General features: G+C 41.5%; 1 protein-coding gene across 2 annotated transcripts in view; it reads left to right on the top strand.

Moving 5' to 3' along the window:
• Positions 1 to 3,449: 3,449 nt before the first annotated feature.
• Positions 3,450 to 15,662, top strand: part of LOC134352135 (brain-specific angiogenesis inhibitor 1-associated protein 2-like protein 1) — a 143,060-nt gene continuing 130,847 nt past the window's right edge. For both annotated transcript variants that reach the window (XM_063059364.1, XM_063059363.1), the window contains exons 1-2: positions 3,450 to 3,698; positions 8,041 to 8,116. In XM_063059364.1, coding sequence (XP_062915434.1) covers positions 3,648 to 3,698; positions 8,041 to 8,116 — 127 coding nt within the window. In that variant the 5' untranslated portion in view covers positions 3,450 to 3,647. The remainder of the gene's footprint in view (positions 3,699 to 8,040; positions 8,117 to 15,662) is intronic.

Genomic DNA, 15,662 nt, shown 5'->3' on the forward strand with positions numbered 1-15,662 from the left:
TAGGAGAAGACAGGAGGGGGAGGGATGGAGCCGAGAGCTGGACAGGTGATAGGCAAAAGGGGATACGAGAGGATCATGGGACAAGAGGTCCGGGAAGAAAGACAAGGATGGGGGGGACCCAGAGGATGGGCAAGGGGTATATTCAGAGGGACAGAGGGAGAAAAAGGAGAGTGAGAGAAAGAATGTGTGTATAAAAATAAGTAACAGATGGAGTACGAGGGGGAGGTGGGGCATTAGCGGAAGTTAGAGAAGTCGATGTTCATGCCATCAGGTTGGAGGCTACCCAGACGGAATATAAGGTGTTGTTCCTCCAACCTGAGTGTGGCTTCATCTTTACAAATATAAGGTGTTGTTCCAGGTGTTGTTTCTCTGTCCGCCAGAGAAAGCAGGATCTCCCAGTGGCCACACATTTTAATTCCACATCCCATTCCCATTCTGACATGTCTATCCACGGCCTCCTATACTGTAAAGATGTAGCCACACTCAGGTTGGAGGAACAACACCTTATATTCCGTCTGGGTAGCCTCCAACCTGATGGCATGAACATCGACTTCTCTAATTTCCGCTAATGCCCCACCTCCCCCTCGTACCCCATCTGTTACTTATTTTTATACACACATTCTTTCTCTCACTCTCCTTTTTCTCCCTCTGTCCCTCTGAATATACCCCTTGCCCATCCTCTGGGTCCCCCCCTCCTTGTCTTTCTTCCCGGACCTCCTGTCCCATGATCCTCTCGTATCCCTTTTGCCTATCACCTGTCCAGCTCTTGGCTCCATCCCTCCCCCTCCTGTCTTCTCCTATCATTTTGGATCACCCCCTCCCCCTCCCACTTTCAAATCTCTTACTAACTCTTCCTTCAGTTAGTCCTGACCAAGGGTCTCGGCCTGAAACGTCGACTGCACCTCTTCCTAGAGATGCTGTCTGGCCTGCTACGTTCACCAGCAACTTTTATGTGTCATGCAAATGATTCTGGGTTTAAGCGGCTTATCACATGAGGAGTTTTTGATGGCTCTGAGCCTGTACTTGCTGGAATTTAGAAGAATGGGGTGGGCTAGTTTCATTGAATGTTGAAAAGCCTAAGTAGAGTAGATGTGGAGAGGATACGTACTATAGTGGGGGATTCTAGGACCAGAGCACACACCCTCAGGATGTCCACTTAGAACAGAGATGACGAGTTATTTCTTTAGCCAGAGGGCGTGAATCTGTGGAATTCATTGCCACATACAGCTGTCGAGGCCAGGTCACTGACTGTGTTTGAGGCGGAAGTGGATAGATTCTTGATAAGTCAGGGCATGAAAGGTTACGGGGAGAAGGCAGGAGAATGGGGTTGAGAGGGGGATGGATCAGTCATGATGAAATGGCGGAGCAGACTCAATGGGCCAATGTCTCTAATTCTGCTCCAATATCTTATGGTCTTATGGGTGATAGGCTTAACTAAGTATGTATGTGTTACCATATGCTGCTTAAGATTCATCTTTTGCATGTAATTTATAGGAATGAAAGAAATACAATAGAATTCTATATGATAAATTTGGACCATTCAGAAATCTGATGGTGGAGGGGAAGAAGCTGTTCCTAAGTTTTTGAATGTGGGTCTTCAGGCTCCTTTACAGACCCCTTGACGGTAGTAGTAAGAAGATAGCACGTTGCAGATGATGAGGGTGCTAAATGATGCATGTCCCCTTCTTAAAGATATTGGGGAAGGTTGTGACCATAATGGAACCGGCTGTTTCTACAGCTCTCTGCAGCTTGTTCTTTTCCCTTGTCCTACCACCATCTTATTCCGCTTCTCTCCCCTTCCCTTCCCTTCCCTTCTAGCCCTAATGAAAGATCTTACCCAAAATGTTTAATCCTCTCCATTGATGTTCCCTGACCTGTGCACTCAAGCATTTTCTGGGTGTTCCTTCAAAATCAGAATCAGAATCAGGTTTAATATCACTGGCATATGTTGTGAAATTTGTTGTTTTACAGTGGCAATACATAATAAAAACTGTAAATTGCTGAAAGTAGTGTATGTATTTATTTAAAACATTAAATTAAGTAAGGAATGTAAAAAGTGAAAAAAGTAGCGAGGTAGTGGTCATGGATTCAATGTCCATTCAGAAATCTTATGGCAGAGGGGAAGAAGCCATTGCTGAATTGTTGAGTGTGTGTCTTCAGGCTCCTGTACCTCAATGCTGATGGCAGCAATGACAAAAGAGCATGTTCTGGGCTAGGTGATAGGGATCCTAAATGATGAATGCTGCCTTTTTCCAGGCATAGCTCCTTGAAGACGGCCTGGATGCTGATGATGAAGCTGATAGAATTTACAACTCAACTTTCTGCTGCTTATTTTGATCCTGTGCAGTGTCCCACCCCCCACCCATACCAGAGGACGGTGTGGCCAGTTAGAAGGCTCTCCATGGTACACCTGCTGAAATTTGCAAGTGTCTTTGGCGACATACCAAATCTCAAAATCCAAATGAAATAAAGGCACTGTTGTGCCTTCTTTGTAGTTGCATCGATATGTTAGATACTCAGAGATCCTGACACCCAGGAACTTGAAATTACTCACTCTTTCCACTCCGATCCCTCAGTGAGGACTGGCATGTCTTCCCTTGTCTTACCTTTTCTGAAGTCCAGAATTAATTCTTTGGTCTTACTGACATTGAGAGCTACCATACCTCTCAACCAACTTGTCTGTCTCATTTCTGTACACCTTCTTGTCACCATCTGAAATTCTGCTGACAATAGCTGCATCATCAGCAGATTTGTATATCATATCTGAGCCGTGCCTAGCCACTCAATCATGGGAGTACAGGGAGTAGAGCTGTGGGCTAAGTACACATCCCTGAGGAGCTCCAGTGTTGATTATCAGCAAGATGGAAACTAAATGGACATTAAACCCATGAACACTACCCTCAATATATTATTTCTGTTTTTGCATTATTTTTAATCTATCCAATATACATTTATATATAATTACATTGAACTGCTGCTGCAAAGTTAACAAATTTCATGACACATGCTGGTGACAATAAACCTGATCTAAGATGTTATTTCTGATTCGAACTATCTGTGGTCTTCCGGTGACAAAGTCGAGGATCCAGTTGCAGAGGGAGGTACAGGGGCCCAGGTTTAGCAGCTTTTTGATTAGAGCTGTAGGAATGGTTGTGTTAAACGCTGAGCTGTAGTCAAGAATCAGCAGCCTGACGTAAGTATAATGACCCTTTGTACTTGGATGAACGTTTAGAGAAACCATTACTTGTTTGGCTGTAAAGGTCGATTAGGCTGTATAGTTCTTTTTTTATTATTAGCATTCGCTATGTCTTCCTTCTTATACTGCAATGTTTGGCTTTCAATCGGTCTAATTGAGACTACAATTCCCAGGCAGCATTGCGACCAGGGAGCGGGGTGGGCATCGACGCCCGCACATTGGGCGGGGCCAGTGGATACACGTCACCCGGCGAGCTCGCACGGGGTAGAAGTTTGACAGGAGCTCGAGCTGCGGCGGGTCTCCTTCAGCATTCGTGAACAAGCCGGGCCCTTTCTGTCGTTCTAGACACGGTCCGCCCTCCTCAAACGACACCTGTGGCGACCCTTTTTGGGGTGGGTTATTTTCTTTTCGGCTCAATCCTGTGAGGGGCTACGTCGCCGAGGGAGGAACTATGTCTCGCAAACCCGAGGATATCAACAGGCTCACGGAGAACACCTATAAGGTGAGGACCCCCACCCAAAAAGTAGCCTTCAAACTAAAGTATACATGTTTTAAAAACTACGTTATTAATTATATGCAATGGCTGGCGTCGTTCCTAATTTATCACTTTGGATAGTGGTACAGGTGAGTTGCGGCAGGTGAGGCTTACCTGAAGAGGTCTGATTGATAAGGTGCAGTCTTGAGTAAATTCGCTTGAAACATCATTTTTGCCTCACAGAAAGTGGGTTAACTATTTTTAAATCGTTTTTCTTTCTTGGGGGCAATGAAATGGATTGGTCATAGAAGGGCTGGGCATCGCTTCCACTGCACCTACCTGTTTAGTCACCTTTTAAAATGGGTGTGTTTGCGGACGTGGAGAGGCAGCAGGAGTGACTTATTATGTCGCAGATGACTGTTTTTCTTGAAAGTTTGCTGAAGCGAATCCTTTAAAATGTCTTGTCCGTAATAGGCTTTATGGGGCGTGTAAAAACTGTAATTGGGGTTTTAAGAAGTCTTGGGTTCGTGTAATCCCCAATAATTTAATTTCAACAGAAATTAAAGCCTTCCCCTCCAAAGATGTGGGGGGAAAACACTACTTTTAACTGTGAATTGCATATCGGATTGTGCAGTTCATTAGTTCTTACAATTTTAGGTGGAAATCAAAAGTGCCTGAAAAGATCTGTAATTGGTATTTAAGGCTGTCTCTTGGATATCTGAATTGGAAATTTGTGCGTAGATTTGTGAGATCCTGGGCTGTCGTGCATGACTGGGCTCCACCAGCAGACTTGCTTGTTGCTTTAGATATCTATAATGTATTTCACACCTCCATAACCCCCAGTGTCTCACACCCAATGAAGTTCTTTTGTTGTCATGTAAAACACACAGCAAGGTCCTACAATGTTATTGTATTCAATTAATCTATTCATAATTGTATTAACCGAAGGTTAAATATTAACCAGACACCAAAGATAATTGCAGAGTTTCTATTCATTTCTCTTCCCCACATAAATACAAAAGGTTCTGCAGATGCTAGAAATCCAGAGTAACACACACAATGCTGGAACAACTCAGCAAGTCAGGCAGAAACTACAGAGGGGGGAAAAAGACAATTGACATTTTGGGTTGAGAGCCTTCATCTGGACTGGAAAGGAAGGGGAAAGAAACCAGAGTAAGAAGGTGGGGGCAGGGGGAGGAATACAGGTTGGCAGGTGGTGGGTGAAGCCAGGTGAAGGGGCAGGTAGGTGGGGGAGGGGGTTGAAGTGAAAAGCTGGGTGGTGATGAGTGGAAAGGTACAAGACTGAAGAAGGAATCTGATAGGAGAGGACAGTGGACCACGGGGGGCCGGGGGGAAGAAGAGTACCAGAGGGAGGTGAAGAAAAGAGGAGAACCAGAAGGAGGATAAATTTATGGAAGTTGGAGAAATCAACATTATGTCAGGTTGGGGGCTACCTTGGTGGAATATGAGGTGTTGCTCCTCCAACCTGAGAGTGGCCTTATTATCTCAGTAGAGAAGGCCATGAACTGTCGGAACGGGAAGTAGAATTAAAATGGGAGGCCACCAGGAATACTTTACCTGTTGTGGCAGATGGAGCGAAGATGGTCGAATCTATGTCGGTCAGCCCCCCACACAGACCTTTATCTGCTGAGTTCCACTAACAGATTGTTTGTTACACCGGGGATAGCTCCCCTGTTCTTTCCCAAAAATTGTAACAAAGTGCTTCTTGCATATGGGGCTATTAGTTAGCAGACTGTTCATCCTTCAGAAATGCATAAAATCTAGGCTTGGTTAGTGGAATTTGAACCAACAAAGGGACTGCCATTTAGACATGACTGCCAGCCATTAATGCCCTGATACTTGCCTACTTAAAAATCAAAAATTATATTATTTGAGCTTTAAAGCTCATACTGACAGACTTAGCAAATTAGCTTTAAGTTATTTTGGCTCCACTAAAAAAGATACAATGGAGCTGATGGATTGAAGTAGCCTTTGGATTCTACACTTTTGTGAATATTTTACATTTTCCAAGTCACACTATTCTAGTTTGAACCATAAGCGGGTCATATATTTATAGAGATTAACTCTCCAAGGACATGGAGATCTGCCTATTCCATTATTTTCGTACAGTGGCAGTGAAGTTTTGCAATTGACTGAATTGATATCAGCAGCCTGCTTTTGCTTTGTAAATAGTGCTCTGTAGCATATTGACACAGCATACTAGAGCTGTCCAGTATACAGAAGGGCATTGTGGGAAGCTAAGCTAATAAAAATTGCTTTATGGTGTATAGTCCCAGTACCAACTAGTGTTTCAAGTTGAGGTACGAGTAGAGAGTATTGGAAGGACAGTGACTGTTTAAAGATGTTTGCCGTCTGAATGCAACTACTATAATTAACTATGTAGATACTTCAGGAGCTAATGTTGACCTTTGTTACCAGTTATTTATTTCCCATTTGGGAAAACTGGTATAAATAGCAACAACAGGATTTCACTGTGCTCTTGCTCTCTTTCTCTCTTCACTTTCCAATGGTACCACTTTCTGTGATCCATCATCCCTCCTCACTTATTCCTTCCTGGCAGTTTGTACTTTTCCCTGCAACTGGAGGTGGGGGGGGGTTGTTAAATACAACAATCACCACTATCTAGAACTTATCAGCGCTTCTAGGTGAGGCAACTATTTTCATGCGCCATCTCGAAACTTGCATTGTGTATTCACTGTTGTCCAGGCAGCACAATAGCATAGCAGTTAGTGCAGCACTTTACAGTGCCAGTGATCACCACTCGAGATTCAATTCTCACTGCTGTCTGTTAAGGAGTTTGTACATTCTCTGTATGATCACCTGGGTTTCCCCAGGATTCTGCAGTTTCCTCCCACATTCCAAAGATGTAGAGGTTAGGATTACTAATTTTGGGCATGATATGTGATGCTGTAAGTCTGGCAACACTTGCGGGCTACCCCCAGCATATCCTTGGACTGTGTTGGTCGTAGCCACAAATGACGAATTTCGTGTTTTGATATGCATGTGACAAGTAAAGCTTATCTATCTATAATGCGGAGGGATAAACATTTCAACTCCTCTTCCCTTTCCCACACAACTTGACTGTTCTCTGCCTTCTCCACTGGCATGTTGAGGCCAAATCTAAACTGAAAGAACAAGACCTCGTATTCCACTTGGGAAGCCTACAATCCAATAGCATGAATATTAAATTTTCCAAATTCAGGTATCCCACTCACCTGCTTTTCCAGACTAACCCAGTTTCAAGAAATGGCATTTTGGAAGTTGCCTCATTGGATTGAAGCTTTAGGGAATGGAAATCAAACCTCAGACAGGTGCAAGCTTGGTTGAATTGCTTCCTCGTTTGTTTTTATTACTCAAATAGTGTTGCAGCATGGAATTTGCAAAATGTTTTTGGCTGAAACATTCTGTGGGCACAGATTCAATAGATAACAAGAGTTTCGGAGTATAATTTTTTTTGAACATTGATCTCTCCTTTATAATACATCTATTACACTCACTGCTTCAATAAAATGGCACTGCGATTATTGAATTGATTAAGGTTCCTCTTGATCACACAATCTATGTCATGGTGATCTTGCACCTTATTGCCTGCATTGCACTTTATTTGTAGCTGTTACAGTTCACTCTGCATTCTGTTATTGTTTTACCTCTGCACTGTGCTTTCACTGTAGCTCAGTACATGTAACAATAAATTAATTCCAATGAATACTTTTCTTTCGAGACCATTGTAGGTCTTTAAGAGTGGCTAATATGGAGATTTTAAACTTGCATCGGTATTACATGACAATGTGTCAAACATCTAAAAAATTGTAATGTCTGAGATACTTAAACTTTGTAATAGATTGTGGTGCTATTTTGCTTTGTTAATCAAATGCTTGGGTTCAACTATGGCTAATACTGAAAACTGCAAAGTATCAAGTGCATTTATAGGTGAAATGTAGTTGCTTAACACGTGTGCATTTTCATGATTTTTTTAGTTTCATAGTGCTGCTAGACCTGTTCCCATTTATAAACTTCCTTTTCAGATTCAAATTTATTACAATCAAAGCCATGCAAATGTCACCCACTATGTAAGTGAGCTCTGTGATGGTTCTCACTGAGGGATCTTGGAACAGCTTCTTCCCCTCTGCCATCAGATGTCTAAACTGCCCATGAACACTGCCTCAGTATTTCCTCTTTTGTGCTATTTTATTTATTTTTTTTGTAACTTGCAGTAATTTTTGTCTTGCACTATACTGCTGCAACTGCAAAAACAACACATCTTGACATGTGTCAGTGATCATGAACCTGATTGAGTGTTGATAATTATTATTTTAATTATTCTAATGGTCTTTTCTGTCTTCCTCAGACTGTAATGGAACAGTTTAATCCAGGATTACGGAATCTTGTAAATCTGGGCAAAAATTATGAAAAAGCTGTTGGTGGTAAGTGTACAGTTTAACTGTTTCTGATGGTTCATTTAGGTGTGCTATTTACTTCACTTTGGTCAGTTCCTAGCACCACAAGGAGGAATCTGTAATTCCAGGAAATGCAGCTCTTCTCAAATAGTGATCTTCCTGTAGATACTTGATATTTTACATGTACTACAAGTGGAAAGGAATTCTGGCCTGTAAAATGTTCAATCTGTCCAGAATGTGGATTTTCTCCCTCCAGGCATATGAGCTCATACAGTATCAGATATTTTTGACGTTCATAAACTGTCACATGTTTTTGAGTTATTAATCCCTTGAAGTAGGTAAATTACCAAATGTTAAGATCTTGATCTTTGTATCAGTTTTGAGAAAGGTTGCATAAATGTTGCAACTGACATTCTTCATGAACTATCAATTGGTGCATCAATTTTGGAAGCTTGTAATTTAAATATGTTGTGATACTGTATGACAAGGAGAAATAAGCGCCATGTGTGGCTCAAAACTGGAGGTCAGAAGGCACAAATTGCCCTTTTCCATTGTTGAGGAAAAGAGGAATGAAAGGATTGAGTTAATCAAGCGGCTAGCAACGTGATGTTAGCCATCATGTAAATAGTTTCTGGGAACCAAATTGGCTTCTAACAAGTGCTTTTTAAATCGTATCATTAGACCAAAAAAAAACACAATGCTGGAGGAATTCAGCAGGTCAGCCAGCATCTATGGTGCGGAGTAACCAATCGACGTTTCATTCGAGACCCTTCATACAAAACGTCAACTGTTCATTCCTCTTCATAGATGCTGCCTGACTTGCTGAGTTCCTCCAGCATTTGTGTGTTGCACTGGGATTCCAGGATCTGAAAAATCTCTTGTGTTCATGACCAAATGAACACTCACAATGCAATAGAAAACTGATTATATTGGAACAAGGTTGAGTGAAAAGATGTGGGTGCAGCAGGGAGAAAACTGTTCCAGACAAGATAAACAGTAGAAGGCGTGTAAGTGGATGTAAAACAGAAACCAGCATTAAGGCAAGAGGTATAAATGCACCAGAACTATGTACAAGCTTTCATCTTGCATTCATGTAAATAGATGTATGGGTTACCACGACCCTGTTACAGCTTGGGATGTCAGAGTTGAGTTTCGATGTCCTCTGTAAGAAAGTTCTTCCTGTGTGCGCGTGGATTTCTGTGTTCTGGTTTCCTCCCACAGTCCAAAGGTGTACTGGTTAGTAGGTTAATTGGTCATTGTAAGTTGTCCTGTGATTAGGCTAGGGTTAAATCAGTAGGTTGTTGGGGGGCATGGCTTGGTGGGCTGGAAGGGCCTGTTATGTACTGTATCTCTAAATAAAAATAAAACAATGTGAATGTAAGAGGTCTGATTGGAACTGAAAAGGCTGGGTTCATTTTCTTTGGAGCAGACAATCTGATGGGGAGCCTAGGATATTCAAAAGGATGAGGTGCATAGATAGGGTACACTGTGAGAAGCTTTCTTCTTAACTGAGGTGAGTCTGTGGTGGCCAGTGCTATCATGTTTGCTGTTGTGTGCTGGGGCAGCAGGCTGAGGGTAGCAGACACCAACAGAATCAACAAACTCATTCGTAAGGCCAGTGATGTTGTGGGGATGGAACTGGACTCTGATGGTGGTGTCTGAAAAGAGGATGCTGTCCAAGTTGCATGCCATCTTGGACAATGTCTCCCATCCACTACATAATGTACTGGGTGGGCACAGGAGTACATTCAGCCAGAGACTCATTCCACCGAGATGCAACACTGAGTGTCATAGGAAGTCATTCCTGCCTGTTGCCATCAAACTTCACAACTCCTCCCTTGGAGGCTCAGGCACCCTGAGCCAATAGGCTGGTCCTGGACTTATTTCCTGGCATGATTTACATATTACTATTTAATTATTTATGGTGCAACTGTAACGAAAACCAATTGCCCTCGGGATCAATAAAGTATGACTATGAGGTATCCGGAAGTAGAATGTAGCTAAGGTAAGGGGAAGGAGTCTTAGAGGGGAAATGAAGAATTTTTTTGACCAAAAGTTAGTTAAAATGTAGAATGCCATGGCGAAGGGTGTGAAGTAGTTGTAGTTGTGCACTCCCATGCACAACCATTATGTACTTTAAACCTGCTTTCCTCATCCTTCTTGTAATAACCAACCCTTGATTATGCTGTCTTTACTACTTTGCCTGCCCACCTCCATACTTGTTTCCCCTCCAAAATCATTGAATGTGTTCCTGCCAGTCTAAGCCATGCCAGTCTTGAGTGATTTTGTTTGAATATCTTGCCATTCTATCACAATAGCCTTCACAAAACCTGTAATTTAGCATTTTCTGGTTTGTATTTTTTTCATCTACTGAACGTGGATGTTGTGGGCCTGTCCCTAATCCTGATTACCCCTGTAGGTAGTGACTTGCTTACTAAGCCCATCACCCCTCCTGGGGCATAGACCACTGACAGGAGCTCACCAGAGTCCTCGGTCCCCGCTGGCCTTTCAAGCTGTCCCCAGGTGTAGCCCATCTTTTTGGTGTATTGTTCCTCTCTCAGAGATGATGTCTTTGAATTGCTGTAGCTCTAAGTTTTTATGGGATGTGGTTGCTACCCCCATGCCCAACCCTCCTCCTTTCACAGCCAGGCTTGGAACTATACGTGGAGTTGAGAAGGCAGTGAGCCATGCCTTGAATTGCTGTTTTTTCTGGTAAAGGTGCACCACTGTGTTCTTGTGGAATGGTGTTCCAAATGTAGATATAATTACGATAAAGGAATGGTAATGCAATTTCAGGTCAGGGTTGTTTGTAACTTGAAAGAAAGCCTGCAAGTGATGGTGGTCCAATATACCTGCTGCCTTAGCATTTGGTAGCAAAAACTCTAAATTTTGGAGGTGCATTTGAAGTATTTAGGTGAGTAACTGCAATGCTTTTGTAGATGTTATGACTGCAGATGTGTTGTGGTGGAGCTATTGTTTTAGAGTGGTGGGCTGTTTTGAACTGGAGAGTGTGAAGTTTCCTAAACATTATTGAAACTAAATTTATCTGGGCAAGTGAAGAGCAACACACTTTTGGCTTCTAGGAAGTAGAAAGGCTTTGGACTATCAGGAAGCAAATCACTAGCTTGCTCTTGTAGCTGCAGTATTCAAATAACAGCTGCAATTCAATTTCAGGCCAGTGGGTACACCCCAGGATGTTGATGCTGGCTTTTGTTTACTTAGCTCTCTCCTAGCTCCACAGAATCTATTTCCCATTTGGTGTTTACAGTCCTGGCAGCTGATGTTGAGCCTGGCTATTGGTGTTATAATTGACTCCAAGGTGAGCTTCTAACCACACTTCCACTCCATCATTTGCACTATCTACTTCCAACATGAAACCCGCTTCAAATTTCCTTTTGAAAAATTTAGCGTCCAGACTTGAATTCACTTTGCATTCATCTAAAACTCTGCTGCTTTAATTTGCTCTAGATCTTTTCACTTGTTGCTTCTGTACTTTCTGGCCCCAAAATGTAGTCTGTTTTAAAATGGGCCAAGTTCCATGTATTTGTAATTTCTTCTAGCCCCATAACATTCGAAGATTCCTACACACTCAATTTCTGGCCTCTTAATAATCTGAGTTTAATTGTTTCACCTTGGCTCAGTCCCTTCATTTGGACCCACAATTTTGCAATTCCTTCTCCCTAACCCCATCCAAACACTCAGCCAAAACCCATTTTTTCACTTTCTCTGAAGGGAAGGACATGATTTATTTGCATTTAGAAAGCTTGTGTGTAGGGAAATTATGTCTCATGAATTTGGTTGAGGTTTTTGAAGAAGTGATGAAGTGGATTATGCAGAGCAGAATGATAGATGTTGTCTCATAAAATTCAACAAGGCCTTGACAAGGTCTTGCATATAGTATGCTGTTCATGGGATTCAGTACAAGATAGAAAATTAAATACAGAATTGGCTTAGTTGTAGGCAAAGAGGATGGTAGTGGAGCTTGATTTTTTTTTTCCAGATTGGAGACCTGTGACCAGCAATCTGCCATGGGTATCAGTGCTAGATCCACTGTTGTTGTTTCATTGGTATTAACTTGTATGATAATATGGATGCCCATATTTAATAAGTTTGCAGACGACACCAAAATTGGTGGCATACCTGGCAGTGAAGAAGGTTTTTCAAGGGTGTAGATCAACTGGGAAAGCAGGCAAAGCAGTGGTAGAAGGAAGGGCACCATGACAGAGTAGCGGTTAGAGTGATGCTATTACAGCTCAGGGCATTGGAGTTTGGAGTTCAATTCCAGCACCACCTGTAAGAAGTTTGTACATTCTTCCTTTGAGTGTATGGGTTTACTCCTGGTGCTCAGGTTTCCTCACAGTACAAAGAACTGCCAGTTAGTAGGTTAATTGGTCATTGTAAGTTGTTCCGTGATTAGGCTAGGTGGGTTGCTGGGTGGTGGCAGTGTGGATCATTGGGTTGGAAGGGCCTAGTTCCGCACTATTTTCTCTAAATGAAAAAAGAAATAAATTTAATGCCTACAATTTTAGAGTGATCTGATTAGGGAAGTTAAACATGCACAGGTTTTTGGGAGCCTTCTTGAATGGAGGGACTTTGGGATGCATGGTTCCCTGAGAATGGGAATACAGGCAGAATGTTGAGGAAATGTATGGCATGCTTGCCTTCTTTGGCTGAATCATTGAGTATAAGAGTTGGGGTGTCATGTTATACCTGTATAAAACTGCACACAACACTTGGACAGTGTGTGCATTTGTCGTCATCATACAACAGGACGAATATGATTAAGCCAGAGAGGATGTAGAAAAGATTCAGGAGGATTTGCCCAGCTTGCAGGGCTTGAGTTATCAGGAGGTTGGTTAGAAAAGGCTGATATTCCTTGGAGCAAAGGAAACTTAAAAAAATATGAAATTGTATATAAAATGTATGTGAAATTGAGAGGCAGAGATGGGATAGGTACCAGTGTCTATTTTCTGTGGTAAGGGTGTCTAAAACTCAAGGTCATAGATTTTGGCAGGAGACTTGAGGGGGACCTAAGTGGTAAAATGTTCACACAATAGTTGGCACTTAGAATGAGTTGCCAGAGGTGGTGGTGGCAGGAGCAGTAACAATATTTAAAAAAAGCATTTGCACAGGTATTTGAATGAACAAGGCAGAGGTATCTAGGATTAATGCAGGCAATTGGGATTAGTATAGATGAGCACAGTGGTCAGCAGAGCCATGTTTGGACGAAGGGCCTTTTTCGGTGCTGTAAAACTCTTGACGCTATGATGTCCTGAGATAACAAATGTTACCAATTACGTTCAATGTATTTCTTGTCTTTACTAATTTCTTGAATTGTACTATTTGTTCAATTTGGTACCTTTCGTTCAATGCTGTTCTATATATTAAGTGACGCATGCCTTCATGCTGTTTCTGACCACAACAGTGGTTTCCATTTCAAAATCAACCACAGCCTATGGATAAAATTAAAACAATGTTGAATTGTTTAATCTCATTATCCACTATATAGGAATTGGATAACTGCAGATATTATCCAACATTGCAAGCGTTTGAAGGATTAACTAATTTAGTTGAGTATATTTCAGAGAATTGCTCTATTGTTAGTCCAATAAATTGGGTTCAAATGATGAATCTTTTGTTCCTGTGTTCTTTCACCTATGGCACAATTTTATTACTACAGCATCATGTACTGTAAGCTAACTTTAAAATTCTTTTTCCTGATTTGCTTTCTTCCCAGGACTTCTTAAAAGTAAGATGAACTGAAGGAAAATTGCTTACCAAATAGAAAACCAACTCTAAGACAGGGTATATAGAAATTGTTTGAGAACCTCATTGAACTCAGTGCTAAGTGTTTAATATGGTTGACAACTGCATATTCTCAAAGCGGAACTTGCATGCTTTTATGAAGTCAATCATATATAATACATTTGTATATAATTAATAGATGTATTGACTAAGCTCTCTGGGAACTTGTAAATTAAAGGATAGTGAAGCTCATTGAATCATCATAATAAAGAAAAGTTCTAACAAAGGAGGAAGCCAATTGTCTGTTTAGAAATTCCAGATCTCATCATGTAGCATTCAGGCCACATCTAAATACTTTGAATTGTAATGAGGGTTTCTGTCTCTACCACTTTCAAGGATTAAATTCCCAACCCCATCATCTTCTGAGTAAAATGTATTTCTTCATCTTATAATGTATTTCTTCATCTTATAATTTTCTGCAAATTACTTTAAACATGTGACCTCTAATTTGAGCTGTCCGTCTACATCCTTTGTTCAGTATATCTTAATTAGATCTTCCCTCAGCATTTTTTCCAAACAGAACAACTCCAGCTTAAGTAATGAGAGTGAGGCACAAGGAGATAGTAACAGAAGGGATGAAAATGGTGGAAGCAGAGGAAAATTCAAACATTTCAGGTTTTGCAGAATTCACTCTATTTTCATATACTGTTAGATTCTTCAGTTATTTTTCCATTTTTCACCTAGTTCCAATAATGCTCAAAGTTCAAAATAAATTTATTATCAAAGAACATGTATCACCATATACAACCCTGAGATTAGTTGTCTTGTGGGCATACTCAGCAAATCCAATAACCATAAAAGAATCAATGAAAGACCACACCAACACATGGGGTGGACAATCAATGTGCAAAAGATTTTTAAAAATTGCAAGTACAAGAGAAAAAATAATAAATAAGCAATAAATATCAAGCGCATGAGATGAAGAGTCCTTGAAAGTGAGTCCAATGATTGTGGGAGTAGTTCAATGATGGGGTACATTAAGTTGAGTGAAGTTATCCCCTCTGGTTCAAGAGCTGGATGGTTGAGGAGTAATAACTGTTAGTGAATCTGGTGGTGTGGGTCCTGAGGTTCCTATACCTGCTTCCTGATAGCAGTGAAAAGAGAGCACGGCTTGGATGGTGGGGGCTGTTGATGATGGATGTTTTCCTGTGACAGCATTCCATGTAGATGTGCTCATTGGTGGGGAGGGCTCTACCTGTGATGGTTTGGGCTGTATCCACTACTTTTATAGGATTTTCCCTTCAAAGGCATTGGAGTTTCCATTCTAAGCTGTGATGCAGTCAGTCAGTATACTCTCCACTACACATCTATAGGAGTTTGTCAAAGTTTTAGATGTTATGCCAGATATTCGCAAACTCGGAAGGAAGTCAAGGCACTACTGTACTTTCTTCATATTAGCACTTATGAGCTGTACCCAGGACATGTTCTCTGAAGTCATAACACTCAGGAATTTAAAGTTACTGACCCTCTGCACCTCTGATTTCCCCCAGTGAGGGCTGGCTCATCCTCCTGAAGTCAATAATCAGCTCTTTGGTCTTACTGACATTGAGTAAAATGTTGTTGTTGTGGCACCACTCAGCCAGATTTTCAATTTCCCTCCTATATACTGATTCGTTACCACCTCTGATTCCGCCAACAGCAGTGTCAGCAAACTTAAATGTGCCATTGGAGGTGTGCTTAGCTACACAGTTTTAAGTGTAAAGTGACTGCAAGCTTTCAGTACATTGCTTAAAAAAATTGAGAATTTTACTGGGGAGTTCCTTTTTGT

Source organism: Mobula hypostoma, chromosome 9 (genome assembly GCF_963921235.1).
Source record: "Mobula hypostoma chromosome 9, sMobHyp1.1, whole genome shotgun sequence".
In the NCBI taxonomy this organism is placed as follows: domain Eukaryota; kingdom Metazoa; phylum Chordata; class Chondrichthyes; order Myliobatiformes; family Myliobatidae; genus Mobula; species Mobula hypostoma.